This window comes from Mus caroli, unplaced genomic scaffold, assembly GCF_978045245.1.
Source record: "Mus caroli unplaced genomic scaffold, Mus_caroli_1 scaffold_15, whole genome shotgun sequence".
NCBI lineage: Eukaryota > Metazoa > Chordata > Mammalia > Rodentia > Muridae > Mus > Mus caroli.
In genome coordinates, this window is record NW_028227270.1 from 39,961,263 (window position 1) to 39,974,722 (window position 13,460).

Genomic DNA, 13,460 nt, shown 5'->3' on the forward strand with positions numbered 1-13,460 from the left:
AAACGTAAATAACATTATACACTGATTCTTTAAACTTTTCTTGAGAATTAAAATTTAAGATAGTATGGGGGAAACCCAGAAAACTTTCACTTGCCACCTAAGTGGATACGTAATATTTCTCCTAAATAAGAAAAGCTTTGGCTATGAAAGTCATATTATTACAATGCTATACATAAATTTATGTCTTTAATTTAAATTTAAAAATTTACTTACTTTAATTTTAAATTTACTTAAATTTTAATATTTAATTATTAAAAATTAACTTATTTAAATTAAAAAATTTAATTAAAAATAAGACAAATTTAAAAAACTGATTCTCATGACTAAGTAAATACTAAGCGATTTGAGCATCTTGTGTTTCTTATGCATTACTGTGCTCTTGTATTAAAAGTTCCTCATTTATTATTTTGTTATATGCTAACTTCTGAGTGTACTGGGCAGTTTCTTTGGGCTCACCTACATTTCATAATAATTTATTATTATGTGGATGTGCTTGATATTTTCCTGCGTCATTCTTCTCAGAACTGGGATGCTGTTAAGGAAGTTTTCACTATATTTTTAGGTTGTCCAGGTGCAACTAGCTGCTGCCTCTGGCGGAGGTACAATTGGGTTAGATCGAGTGGCAAATATTGTTATTCCTGCCAATGATAACCCTTACGGTTCAGTAGCCTTTGTTCAGTCTGTTTTTCGTGTCCAAGAGCCTCTCGAGAGAAGTTCCTATGCTAACATAACTGTCAGGAGAAGGTACGTTGCTGCATCTGTAGCAGTGTGGGTTGGGGAGGGATCCTATTCTAACTAAACAATGTAGAGTCATATGTTGTCAACTGTTGTAACTTACTCCATAGCTTGGTATAATACGTTAGCTGGATTATGTACTGCCAGAAAGACAATCACAGTGAGTGAAATCAAGATGACCTTTTGCTTTTAAACTCAGATGTGTGAAGGGTGGAGTTTTAGGTTATGATTTTCTTGCATTTCTTTTGTAGGGAATATTGTTCACTGGCCTCCTTCAGGAACAGAACAGAGAGGCTTGAGGGACCTGTAGCAAAATAGTTACATCTCTCTAAATATATTCTTTTTGCTGTCATTGGTTTTTTGTTTGTTTGTTTGATTTTTTTTTGTGTGTGAAATATAATAGTTAAAGTTTTGTAATTAGGTTGGGGAACTCTGAGATGGATACAACTTGCCTAACTTGCAAAGTATTTCCATAGCATGAGTACAAGTAAGCCTTACCTGGTTGAAAACTAGGCAGCATAGTTGACACCAGAAGATAAAGTGTTGAAAGACAAACATAATTAAGAAATAAGGTTGTGTTAGTACTAGTGTTTAAAATATTACTAAGAAAAGACTTCTCAAAAAACACAATCAATCAGCATTGTTCTCTGTGTGTGTGCAGTTCCCATATCAGTCTGAGTGCTTAACCGCTTTCCCACTGCCCACACATTTCAGCGGAGGACACTTTGGTCGCCTGCTGTTGTGCTATAGTACTTCTGATATTGATGTAGTGGCTCGTGCAATTGAGGAAGGTGAAGATGTGTTATCCTACTATGAATCACCGACTCAAGGGGTGCCCGACCCACTCTTGAGAACTTGGGTGAACGTGTCTGCAGTGGAGGAGACACAGTATACCTGTGCCACTTTGTGTCTCAAAGAACATGCCTGCTCAGCGTTTTCAGTTGTCAGTGGTGCCGAGGGCCCTCGGTGCTTCTGGATGACTTCGTGGGTCAGCGTAACCGTGAACAGCTCTGACTTCCAAACCTACAAGAAGAACATGACTAGGGTGGCCTCTCTTTTCAGTGGCCAGGCAGTTGCTGGTAGTGACTACGAGCCTGTGACAAGACAGTGGGCTGTGATACTGGAAGGTGATGAGTTTGCAAATCTCACTGTTTCTGTACTTCCTGACGATGTTCCCGAGACGGATGAAAGTTTCCTAATTTCTCTCCTTGAAGTTCACCTTATGAACATCTCAGACAGTTTTAAAAACCAGCCAACCATAGGACATCCGAATACTTCCGCTGTGGTCATAGGACTGAATGGCGATGCCTTTGGAGTATTCATTATCTACAGTGTTAGTCCCAATACCTCGGAAGATGGCTTATGTGTGGAAGTGCAGGAACAGCCACAAACCTCTGTGGAACTAGTTATCTACAGGACAGGAGGCAGCCTGGGGCAGGTCATGGTCGAATGGCGCGTTGTTGGTGGAACGGCTACTGAAGGTTTCGATTTTATGGGTGCTGGAGACGTTCTTACTTTTGCAGAAGGTGAGTCATGCTATACATGGATTTCAGCATTTCTTGCTAAAGGTATTAGAGTCAATATCATGGTGATGTTCGTAAATACTTTATCTACCTGCATATTCTTATTTGTATAGAGATACAATGTAGTTTTGCAAACAATAGTGATTCAGCTTATAAATGGTTATAGTAACAGATATAGGCTCATATGACCTGTATATGTATGTTTTTAGTTTATTTTTTAAAGAAGACATTTAGGGAACATCTAAATTTTATGCCTTTATGCATGATGACTATGGCATTCATATGTCAGAAGCAATCACAAGACAGGTTCTTATTTTATAAGGAAAGTTACAGGAATGAGCTATGGACTCACAAACAAACCTGTTGAAGGAGCAATGCTACCTGAGAATATAACGTTTTCAAATGTACTAGATAAAGTAGGATAGAATGTCAGTGAAATTTTTAAGTAAAAGTAGCCTGAAGTTTGACAATTGTATTTATTTTAAGGTGCTCTTTGCTATAGATTAACTTACTGTGGCAATATTCTTAAACTTGTAGAAGAGTGCCACAGAATTTTTCATGAGTGATGTATGAACACAGCCAAGAGAGTCTAATGAAGACTGTCATCACATACTCAATCTTAGCACTAGTTGGATATGGTATTTAAAATTGGAGAAGTTCATAGCTTACCTTGGTATAAGAAAGGTAATTTTAGTTGGGGTTTTTTAAAATGCTGAATTGAACAATTAGAAAAACCCATAGTTAATTTTTTTTTTACTCCAGATTGAAAAAGTTACACATATTTATAAGAATCTCAGAATATACACTGGATAAAAGTTTTTAATTATTAACAATTCTATGCCCCAGAGCAATTAATTGTATTTGTTTATATTTTAATGCCCATACTTTTTGAAACTAGTAACTATATATGTAACAGACTTTAAGAATATCTAGTAAACACTGTGTTTGAGAATAAAAAATTTAAGTGTCTTAAAGCTGACTGGATAGGCAGTTTTGTCAGTCCTTTGCTTGTCTAGCATTCACAAAGCCCTGGATATAATCCCTAGCACCATGGAAACCAAGGTGGAAATATTTGCATCTTATCCTAGCACTCAGCTGATAGACCCCCCAGGGCAGGAGTTCACTGTCTTCAGCTATATGTTGAGTTTGAGGCAATGCTGGCTCCGTTAGATAGACTGTCTCAAAAAATAAAATGAAAAAGAATAAAATGCTGGAAAACATTTCTGCACACAGGGAGTGGGAAAGAGGCTGAATCCCGAGTGAGTGATGGCAGGAGGTGGCTGGGGAGTGGTGACATTTTCCCCTGTTTGAAAGTAACAATAGTGTAACAATATGGGGGGGTGATTAAAGTTATAAAAACAAGAGATAAAAGTTATAGATAAATTTATCATGGCTTAGATAAATATAAAGGACCATATCATGTAAAGCAACTTCATTATATACATTATTATATTGAATTAGAACTTCAGCTTCACACAAAATGGACTTTATTTTCTAGCTAGCTTAGATTATTAGATAATACGCAGTTTCAAATCAAGGTTCCTGGTTCAATGCCTAGAACCATAAGGGGGAGAAACGATAACCACACTGTCTTGAGGCAGTCTTCGCCCTGAAGTACTTATCACAATGCTTTGTGGTCCCTCCTTTTCCATCTCCCTTTTAGAACATGGATGGGAAGTACATAGGGCCTCCCTCAGGTGAACTGCCGAGCGAGGGCACTCTCTTGACTAAAGGAGCACTGTGTCAGATATTGCCCCTCTTCACTCACTGTGGTCCTCCATTGTCTCTTTTTTTTTTTTTTTTCATGCAATACTGGAAAGTATGATGCTGCCTCTTCAACCATCTTCCCCAAACCAACCGTTCTCATGCTGCTGTCTCAGCTAGAATGTGCTGTTCCTCTGTGCCATTTGATTACTGTTGCACAGGTGCCAGTGGCGTGTGAGGAAGACGTAGGGATGGCCGACACTATTCACAGAAATGGGAATAGAAATGAGATTACATTTGCCCTATGGGAACTACTTGTAAACATGACTTCAGAGCTCTTTCCTAGGTCGAGTATTGTTTTTGACAAAGACCAGGGAGTAAACCGTGAGTCTTGGAAATAGTTGTCCTCACTGACTTTCTGCTATTCAATGTCTTCTCCATAGCCTGACCACACTGAGATTTTTATAGCGCCTTGAATTTAAGAAAACGAGTAACATGCACACAGTTTGATGCGGTGCTGACATGGCTGCCCACAGCGCTAAACTGTTATAATTAACACATTTTTACTTACCTTTTAAAATTAAAGGTTACCTTTAGACTTTCAGGTTGGTGTTTCACTGATTTAACTTTTAATTCCTTTAACATGTTCTAGGTGAAACCAAAAAGATGGCCACTTTAACCATTTTGGATGATTCTGAGCCAGAGGACAATGAAAGCATCCTTGTCCGTCTGGTAGCCACAGAGGGCGGAAGCAGAATCCTGCCCAGCTCAGACACTGTGACAGTCCACATCTTGGCAAACGACAATGTGGCAGGAATTGTCAGCTTTCAGACAGCTTCCAGATCTGTCATAGGCCATGAAGGTGGGTTCCGTTTGTTATTGAACACAGTCTTTCTTATATGCACAGATGTGATTCTTTGTCTCATGTTCTGAAACATCTGTATTTTTCTTCCTTTTCTTGTTGAGCTGTGTTTTTGATCTGCGTAGCACTCTGTTTAGCAGAGGATCACTGGTATGCACTGCTTAACTAGATGTATGAGCCTCACAGATTCTGTGACCTAGCTTACAGATACGATTCCCACTTCTGGGGGTGCTGGGTGCCTCCATGTGGGAAGGCTTGGGTTTCTCTGCTAAATCACAACACAGTCCATATATCAGAGGTCTTCAGGAAGTGAGCTGAGAATTCCAAGTGCTAAGTACAGTTTTTGCCAAGTGTAGTATGTGTAATTTGTTTTTGCACAGCAAAATATTGGACATCAGTGAAAATATTCATAATTGGTGATTATTTTACCCTCAGTTTTGTAGTTTACTGTGTTTTATGAATACTGTGCCATGCTAGAAGGCCTGATATAGTGTTTGTTTTAAACACTACAATTTCCTGGCATTCTGTCTCAGCAAAAGGCTGTTTTGTTTGATTCAAATATAACGATGATGGTATCTTTGAAAAAGAAAAACTGTTTTGAAATTAATGAAACATTACAGAATGTCCTTCACCACATAATTTGAATCCTGTATTTAAAATAATTCTATGCTAAGGACATAAGAGATGAAAATGATATGGCTCACATATGTGGATCTCTTCAGAGGAGAGCACAAAGCTCACACACAGGTTAAAGGACATGATAGGGCCAAGGATCTTGTGAGTGTCTGTGCCGGCAACTTACCGCATGGTAGTCAGTGTGCACCTGCTGTCTCCTTACTGCATCCTTTCAACTTGCAAGTTTGCTGAACTTATCTAAACGTGCGAGCCCTTCACTGACACTCATTGCTTTTGTTAATGGTTTAGATTTGCGTCTTGTCAGTCCAATAATGAATAAAAGTAACTGATAAATTGTCATAAGCCTACTGTAAAGACAAATCGCTATCAAAAGCTATTTGTAGTGTAAATTAAAACACCATCACAGGACTCCTTAATAATGTTGACAAGCATTTGGAGTGTCACCTGGGTGCTGGTTCCACTCCCATCATTTCTGTATGTTAGCGGCAGCTCCGTGTGATGTCTAGTGTAGGATATCACACACTCTGAAATAAAGAGATGGCACTTGAGGTCAACAATGGACCTTCACCTCCACGGTACTGCAATCCAAAGCCTGTGTCCTCTGTAGAACCTGACAGTGGAGGACACTGTAAACATCTGAAGTGATTTCAATGTAGGATTAATACATCTAAGTAGTGCTGCCTATTTGGAAAAAAGGAACTGGGAAAGAGAACCTTGCTCTACCTCTAGTTAGCAATGTAAGTTGGATTTTCGTGGATGTCTTGGACTGAGAGGAAAAGCAAATGGTCAGGATGGAGCCATGTGGAACAGCAGGCTAAGGTGCTGGAAAGAAAGATTTTGTGACAGGAGAAAGGGCAGAAGAGACCCAGGAGCAAAAAGAACACAAATAGATACCCATAGGAGAAAACCATCAATCAAAAGCAGCAGCTATGGCAGAATGAAGGGAGAGATGGGAGCAGAAGCAAGTGTCTAAAATGACTAAGTAATTTAGCCACCCAGTGTGGGTATCAAGTTAACCCAAGTTCTGCCTAAAGTTTCTGCTGTTGGTCTGTGACAAGAAGATGGGAAAGTTTATGATAGTTTCATCCTTTCTGTGATAATGGTCCCATATCTGGTCCCAACATCAGGACAAAGAAACTGTGGCTACGTAGGTCATTGCTCTTCGGGTGGAGCGTACTATTACTCTGCTCAGTGCACTCAGTACCAAATGAGCTCCCAGGGATGTGTTGCTATACCCATAGATGAGTCCATATCTCAACCCTCTTCAGAGAAGTTGCTGTTGGCACTGGACTGTGATTAATACAGAGAGCCACGGCTGGTCAAGGCATGTGGAGTAAGAGATTTCTGGATGCTCAGCCTTAAATGGGGCATCTGTATGGCACTCCTTTCCTTAAGTCTCAGGGATCACCATGGCACAGTGAATAGAAAGATTCTAAGAGTCTGAGGCTGTAGAAAACTGAACAGAAGTGTGTCCTGGCATGTGTGAACCCACACTGGTTGTGACAGCTTCAAGCCCTCCACAAGGACTCCTCCACATGTCAGCTAAAATATCATCAGGAGGAGGAGAGGTGGGTGTGAGTCCCACCCCTGCTTCAAGAAGATGAATCAGTCTTTTTTATGGTTGTGTTCCCTGGTAGGTAGACCACACTTTACTGAATGGTCACACACTCAGTGTATCGCCATCACTGACTGGACTTCATGGCTTTCCCATCTGTCTGTTGGTCTCAATCTCTCTCTCTCTCTCTCTCTCTCTCTCTCTCTCTCTCTCTCTCTCTCTCTCTCTCTCTCTCTCTCTCTCAGTTTGCTATGTTGCACTGGCTATCTTAGAACTCACTCTGTAGACCAGGCTGGCTACACACTCATAGAGATTCACCTGCTTCAGCCTCTTGAGTTCTGGGATTATAGCCATGTGTTTCCATGCTCTGCTAGATTATTTTTTTTTTTAAGAAGATACAAAGGTGAGTGAGCTATGATGGGGGTGGGCCTGGGAGGAAATATAGGCGAGGAGCAAATACAACCAGAATACAATGTATGAAATTCTTAGAGATTTAATTAAAATATGTGTTAAAGCGTGTATAGACACCCAACATCCACTTACCGGTTTTCAATTTTAAAACAATTATGTCCTATCAGTAATTCTGTGGGTGCTTAAGTAGTGGTAGGAATAGTGTGTGGAGGAGCCCTGAAGGGGCACTAGCATCTTAGAGAAAGGTACACCCTGGCTACTGGGACCTTTTAGAGATGAATGAATTTCACCTGAAAAGATATTTTGATTGTTTTAGTTTCTGACAGTCACATGTCATCAGCAAATAAAAAGAAGAGGAATTAATAATTAAATTCAATGAATTAGCAATTAAATCCAGTCAGAAAACCCACATTCTGAGTATGGTCTCACAGACTTAAGGAAGGCTCTTAGGAATTAAGTGTTGGTGTAGACTGATATCCAGTGACCTGTTCCATGGCCAGCCACCAAGTCAGAGCAGATGCTGAAGGAACAAATACACTCTACGGAGCACACCGTGTGATCCCTCAGATGACACTGGGAGAAGAGAAGAGGAGATGGATCTAGGAAAGTCAGCAGAACACACAGGATTTCTAAGCTCTGCCTTTGCGGATCAGACAGTTGAGCATGTTTGAGCACTGGGAATTGCTATGCTTGAAGAGGAAAGACCACCATAATCCCACTGAATTTCAAGGATCTTATCGTTAAATAACAATCAGCAAGAACAACAGTCACAAATAAAATAAAATAAAATAAAATAAAATAAAATAAAATAAAATAATAAAATAAACAGCACAGTTTGGAGATCCAATGGATTTCTTGGGGGAGAAAAAGCAAACTTGGGTTGTAACTATAGATTTATGAGGGTGATGTGTAGTTCTCACAATCATCTTTCCTTTCAGAATAAAACTTCAGGATCTAGGATTCATTTCTGGAGTTACAGTAGTGGAAAGCAGGATTCCTCTATTTCATGTAATCAACATATTTATTTAATGAGAATATTCTGTATCCCACCACAGATTGTCTTCAACTTTATCTTTAAAATGATTTTCAAAATAAACATGCAATCACCCTCACCATATGTGTCCCCCCACTTTAAGTTGGCTTGTGAACTTCATATCAGATGATTTTCCCAGTGATGCACAGCCCCTGGTGGGTGAGGGGCAAGAGGAGCCATGCCTCACCAAGATAGGGAAGGTGGTTCCTGACCCCAGCAAATGTTTATGTTTGAAAATCAGAGCATGTTCTCTCTCAGACTTGCCTCCAGTCCTTTGCAGACTGGGAAGGCAATAGGTCTGGTTTTTCCTTCTCCTGTGTCTGTTTTTTGAGTGCAGCCTTATGAAGGTTGCCTCGGGAATTTGCTGTACATTTCCTAAGGGGCAATTTCGATGGCTCTTGGGCTTCTTCCTGAAAGATGCAGAGCCAGGTTCTTCGATTTCATTATAGCTTAGAAAAGTATTCATGTTGTTCTTGCTCCTGACAGGATAAACACTCCGAAGACTTGTGAGACTATATGGGGGAGAAGTGCCTTTTACTTCTGTATGGGCATCGAATGGCCATCTTTAAGCCGTATTTCTGTAGACAAGTAATTTCTATGGTAGAAAGCTACAGAGCAGTGTTAGAAGCTGAGTATCTCACATGAGGCAGGCTCAAGGAATTTTTCTTTTACTGTCTTCCTCTTCTGTACATTTTATTTTATCTTTATTACAGAACGGTGTCTTTTCCCCAAGTCTTTGTATACAAATTTACAATCCCAGCTTTTATTATGCATACAGGATCTCCTTCAGCATGGACAATCATGAACCTGGCCTTTTCCTTTTTTCCATTTGTGCTCTTTTTGTGTTTTGTGTACTTCATTAAATAACCAGTAGTTTTGAATTAGTGTTAGCTTTTGTGATTTTGAAACCTTGTCAGTCCCTGACACTGCCCGTGAAGTGTGTTGATAACTGCAAAAATCTTCCCTTGCCTTCAGTACAGATGTGCTCTGTAAGAAGCACTCTGTGCGGCATACAAGAGGGGCTCTAGGAGTTCGTGTTTGTTTTAGTTCCTGTGGATTATGCAAATGTAAACACATGCAATGATGTGCAGGTGATGATGTCTGAGTGTGTACTCACAGCTACTCTTCATTCTTTGAAGTACTCTCTTCATGATCAGCCATCCCCATGTGTTAAACAAGAAAACAATCAAAGGCATAGTCTAGAAACTAATTATGACTAAATACATTTGTATTAAATACTTAATGTGTATTTAAAAATATTTCTGGTGTTTTTAACTTCTGATAGTTCCTACACTGTCTCCAAATAATTAATTTTACTCAAATTTTGTGTTTAGACTTATTATTTTGTTTCCCTCATAATTTTAAGTTTTCTTTAAATGAATTGAGTCATAGCCTTTTAATTAAAAAAAATTCTATTAAAAGTACTAATTTGAGGTCTGAAGCTGTAGCCCATTGTCTGAGCATTCCCCTAGCATGTATAAGGCCTGCATATACCAGGGGTGGGGTGGGGTATTTCCCAGCATTTCCAAAAGTAAACGAAAGAAAGAAAGAAAGAAAGAAAGAAAGAAAGAAAGAAAGAAAGAAAGAAAGAAAGAAGTCCTTGTTTAGGTCAGCTATGTTTAGAAGTTTAGAAATGCACTAGTTTGAAAAGAATATTAGAACATGGCGTTTATATTTTATTTTACTCTTGTTTGAAAAGTGTTGAAAGATAACTAATATACACAAAACTATTTTTAAAATGGCATCTTACATGAGTGTGTACTTGTGGATTTCAGCTTCTTTTTTGTGCTACAAACTGCAAATAATGATGTGTTCTGAACGCTTTTAAAAAATACTACTTGCCATGTCTTCATAACTCTAATGAGGTTATTCATAGTGTATTGTAACTTGTGTTTATAATTATGCAGAATTAGCAATTTGAGTAAAGAGTTAGGAAGCCACAAAGCCACCAGCATAGCTACAAGTTCCTTCTTTCTCTCTTTTAATAATGTGAAAGGAATGACTCTAATAATCTTCTTCATTTTTATAAAACGTTACATGTTGTTAAGAGTCAAGAAATGAAAATAACTATGCAGTTATTAGGGAATGCTAATGTAACCATAGGAAAGTTACAGGTAGAAGCCGATGGACACCTTTCCTTGTATCTCCTTTTATAAAACAATTCCATGGTGGTATATGTAAGTTGCAACCTAAACAAATGTGATTTTCAGGTATCTGTAAGCATTATTTTGCATGCATTGTGTAAAATCACATTGCCTCCTCGTATAAGGAGTTTGTGTCTTTTGGGGAAATGAAGGAAGAGTTCACTGTGTCCCTATAGTTTTGACTGTGGCTGACATTACAGAACCCCTGTGTGTGGTCTGGTGCATGCTTTGGCGTGTTGACATGTTTCCTTCCCACTTTTCCTGCTGCTTCGCCCCCATGAGAGTCTTTTGTAACGCATCTTGTAATCCTGAAGGTCTACCCACAGCAAGGTTTTGGAAGTAGGACCTCTCTGCACTAATGAATGGCAAGCATGTGTATTCACATGCTAAAAAAATTCACAACATAACAAAGTGTTCTGTTATGTTCTTGGAAAAGGACCCGGAACAGAGGCATGCTTGAGTTTGGGTTTTGCTAACTTTGAACATAAAGTTCACCCCCATTAAGTGCTTGTTAATTGTATTCTCTCCCTTGCAGGAGAAATGTTGCAGTTCCATGTGGTAAGAACACCCCCAGGTCGAGGAAATGTCACTGTCAACTGGAAAGTTGTTGGACAAAATCTAGAAGTCAATTTTGTTAACTCTACGGGCCAACTTTTCTTCTCTGAGGTAACACCATGAAGAAAAGCTTTTCCGTACAAAGCAGCATCTCGAGGAAGACAGGGTAGAAAATGAAGGCCACTGCATTGTATTGACTATCTGTGTGCTCACGTTACACCTTCCTGGCTTAGGCTCTTCATTTGATGTATTCAACCTTTGTCTTCACTTCTCCTGCTTTGATATAGAGCCAAAGCCCAGCGGCTGTCATTTCCTGTACTAGGTTGAGCGTATAATAACTGGAACCCTGTGCCATTAGTGTCCTCTCTTCTCATTTTTCTCTTTCATCACTCATACAGAGATATCTTTGTGTTACTGCTTTCTCATATACACCAGTCATGGCTAAGATTTAAACTGATTGACTCAGCAGTCAAAATGTCGAGTTAGTACTTTAAACCTGGTATCTCAAGCCAATGGTTTCTGTTAATCTCTAAGATAATGTTGATTCAAAGGAAGCTAAGTTTTACTGCACACTATAAGTATATGAAATGAAAGCAGGGTATAGGTTATGTGCAGTAAAAATACAAGTATGGTATTTCTCTCTGTTTGTCATAGGGTACATTGAATAAAACAATATTTGTACATTTGTTGGATGACAATATTCCTGAGGAGAAAGAAGTATACCAGGTTGTTCTGTATGATGTCAAGACCCAAGGTAATTTAGACTTTCCTTTTGAACTTTTCTTTGCTGTTTTCATTTCAGACAAGAAAGAAATGAAAGGAGCTAGTTCCTATCCCTGTGTCTAAGAAGTAGGTATATGCTAACTAAAAGAGAGTTGCTTTGCAGCTAGCATAGTGCTGTACATCTGTGATTTCCATGCTCAGAAGGTTGAGGCAGGAGGATTGTGAGGTTGGGTTCACATTGTAAGTGCCAGCCCATCCAGAACTACAAAGTGAGATTCTTTCTTTGATAATGTGCTACTTTAAATATTAAACACCCCACAGAAATATTAGCTTGAAAACGCTCCTAGGCTGGCATATGAACACTGGTCTGTATGGGCTGTGGAAAAGTACTCTATAGAGTCCTTCTGTAGAAGCTCTGCTCCACAGGGCTGGGGGGATGGCTCGGCAGGTATTGCACCTGCTGTGAGACTGAAGACTCTAGCACAGATACCCAGTATCCAAAGCTGCACATGCTTGTACATATCTGTAAGTCCAAGCATCCTGCTGCTGAGTGGGAGGTGGAGCCAGCTGGTCTGGCAGCGAGAGTGCAAACGACAAAAAAGTTTGTCACAAGGAGGGAAGAAGGAGGGGATTTACACTCATGGATGTTCACATGGGCACCATCACAACACACACACACACATACACACACACACACACACACACACACACACACACACACACGAAACCAGCCACACTCATACACAAACAAATACTAAAGAAAGACTTAAAATGTTTTGCCACTTTTATACAGAGGTAAATTTTCTGAGACAAGGTCCTGCTATGTAGCCAGGCTGGCCTCAACTTTACTGTACATGTAGCCTGAGTTATCTTCAAACTCGTGTTCTTCCTGCCATAGCCTAATGCGCTGGGTGACATGTACTTGACATATTAGATAGTCATTTGCTAAAAAAAAAAAAAAAAAAAAAACCCACACATTTACAAACATAAAAATTTTGAGTTTGTTTTTCTGTTAGAAAACCAATTTAGATTTTGAACCAATTACTGTTTACAGATAAATTCAGTCATTTTTGAACAAATTGCTTGGGTAGTTATTTCCTGTTTATTAATTCTATAATTCACACAGTCAATATACTCAGTAGTGTTAATACCATCCACGTTAGAAGAATCCACGTGCTGCTGTGTGGAGGGAGAGTGGGATGTAGACGGCTTGTCAGCCTGAGCATTTCTGGGAGTGGCAGGAGGGCTGACTGGTTCTCATGTGCTCCGTCAACATGCTAAGTGCTTTAAGAATTTTGAAGCTGCTGAAGAGACTCCCTGGGTTCCTGATGGGCTCCCTGAATTTTAGGAGTGTCGCCAGCAGGAGTTGCTCTACTTGATGCCCAGGGATATGCAGCTGTGCTGACAGTGGAAGCCAGCGATGAGCCACACGGTGTTTTAAACTTTGCTCTCTCCTCACGATTTGTTGTGCTCCAGGAGGCTAACGTAACAATTCAGCTCTTCGTCAACAGAGAGTTCGGATCTCTAGGTTTGTGTTTCCCTGGAGTAAGTACTGAATGGGGTTTCTAGGCAAGGACCT

The 13,460-nt window shown here is 39.6% G+C and overlaps 1 protein-coding gene across 1 annotated transcript in view; it reads left to right on the plus strand.

The window, feature by feature from the left end:
• The window catches only part of Adgrv1 (adhesion G protein-coupled receptor V1), a 504,170-nt gene that overhangs the window by 80,285 nt on the left and 410,425 nt on the right, over nucleotides 1–13,460 (plus strand). The window contains exons 34-39 of the mRNA XM_085830825.1: nucleotides 563–744; nucleotides 1,450–2,261; nucleotides 4,615–4,824; nucleotides 11,139–11,269; nucleotides 11,813–11,912; nucleotides 13,230–13,409. Coding sequence (XP_085686951.1) covers nucleotides 563–744; nucleotides 1,450–2,261; nucleotides 4,615–4,824; nucleotides 11,139–11,269; nucleotides 11,813–11,912; nucleotides 13,230–13,409 — 1,615 coding nt within the window. The remainder of the gene's footprint in view (nucleotides 1–562; nucleotides 745–1,449; nucleotides 2,262–4,614; nucleotides 4,825–11,138; nucleotides 11,270–11,812; nucleotides 11,913–13,229; nucleotides 13,410–13,460) is intronic.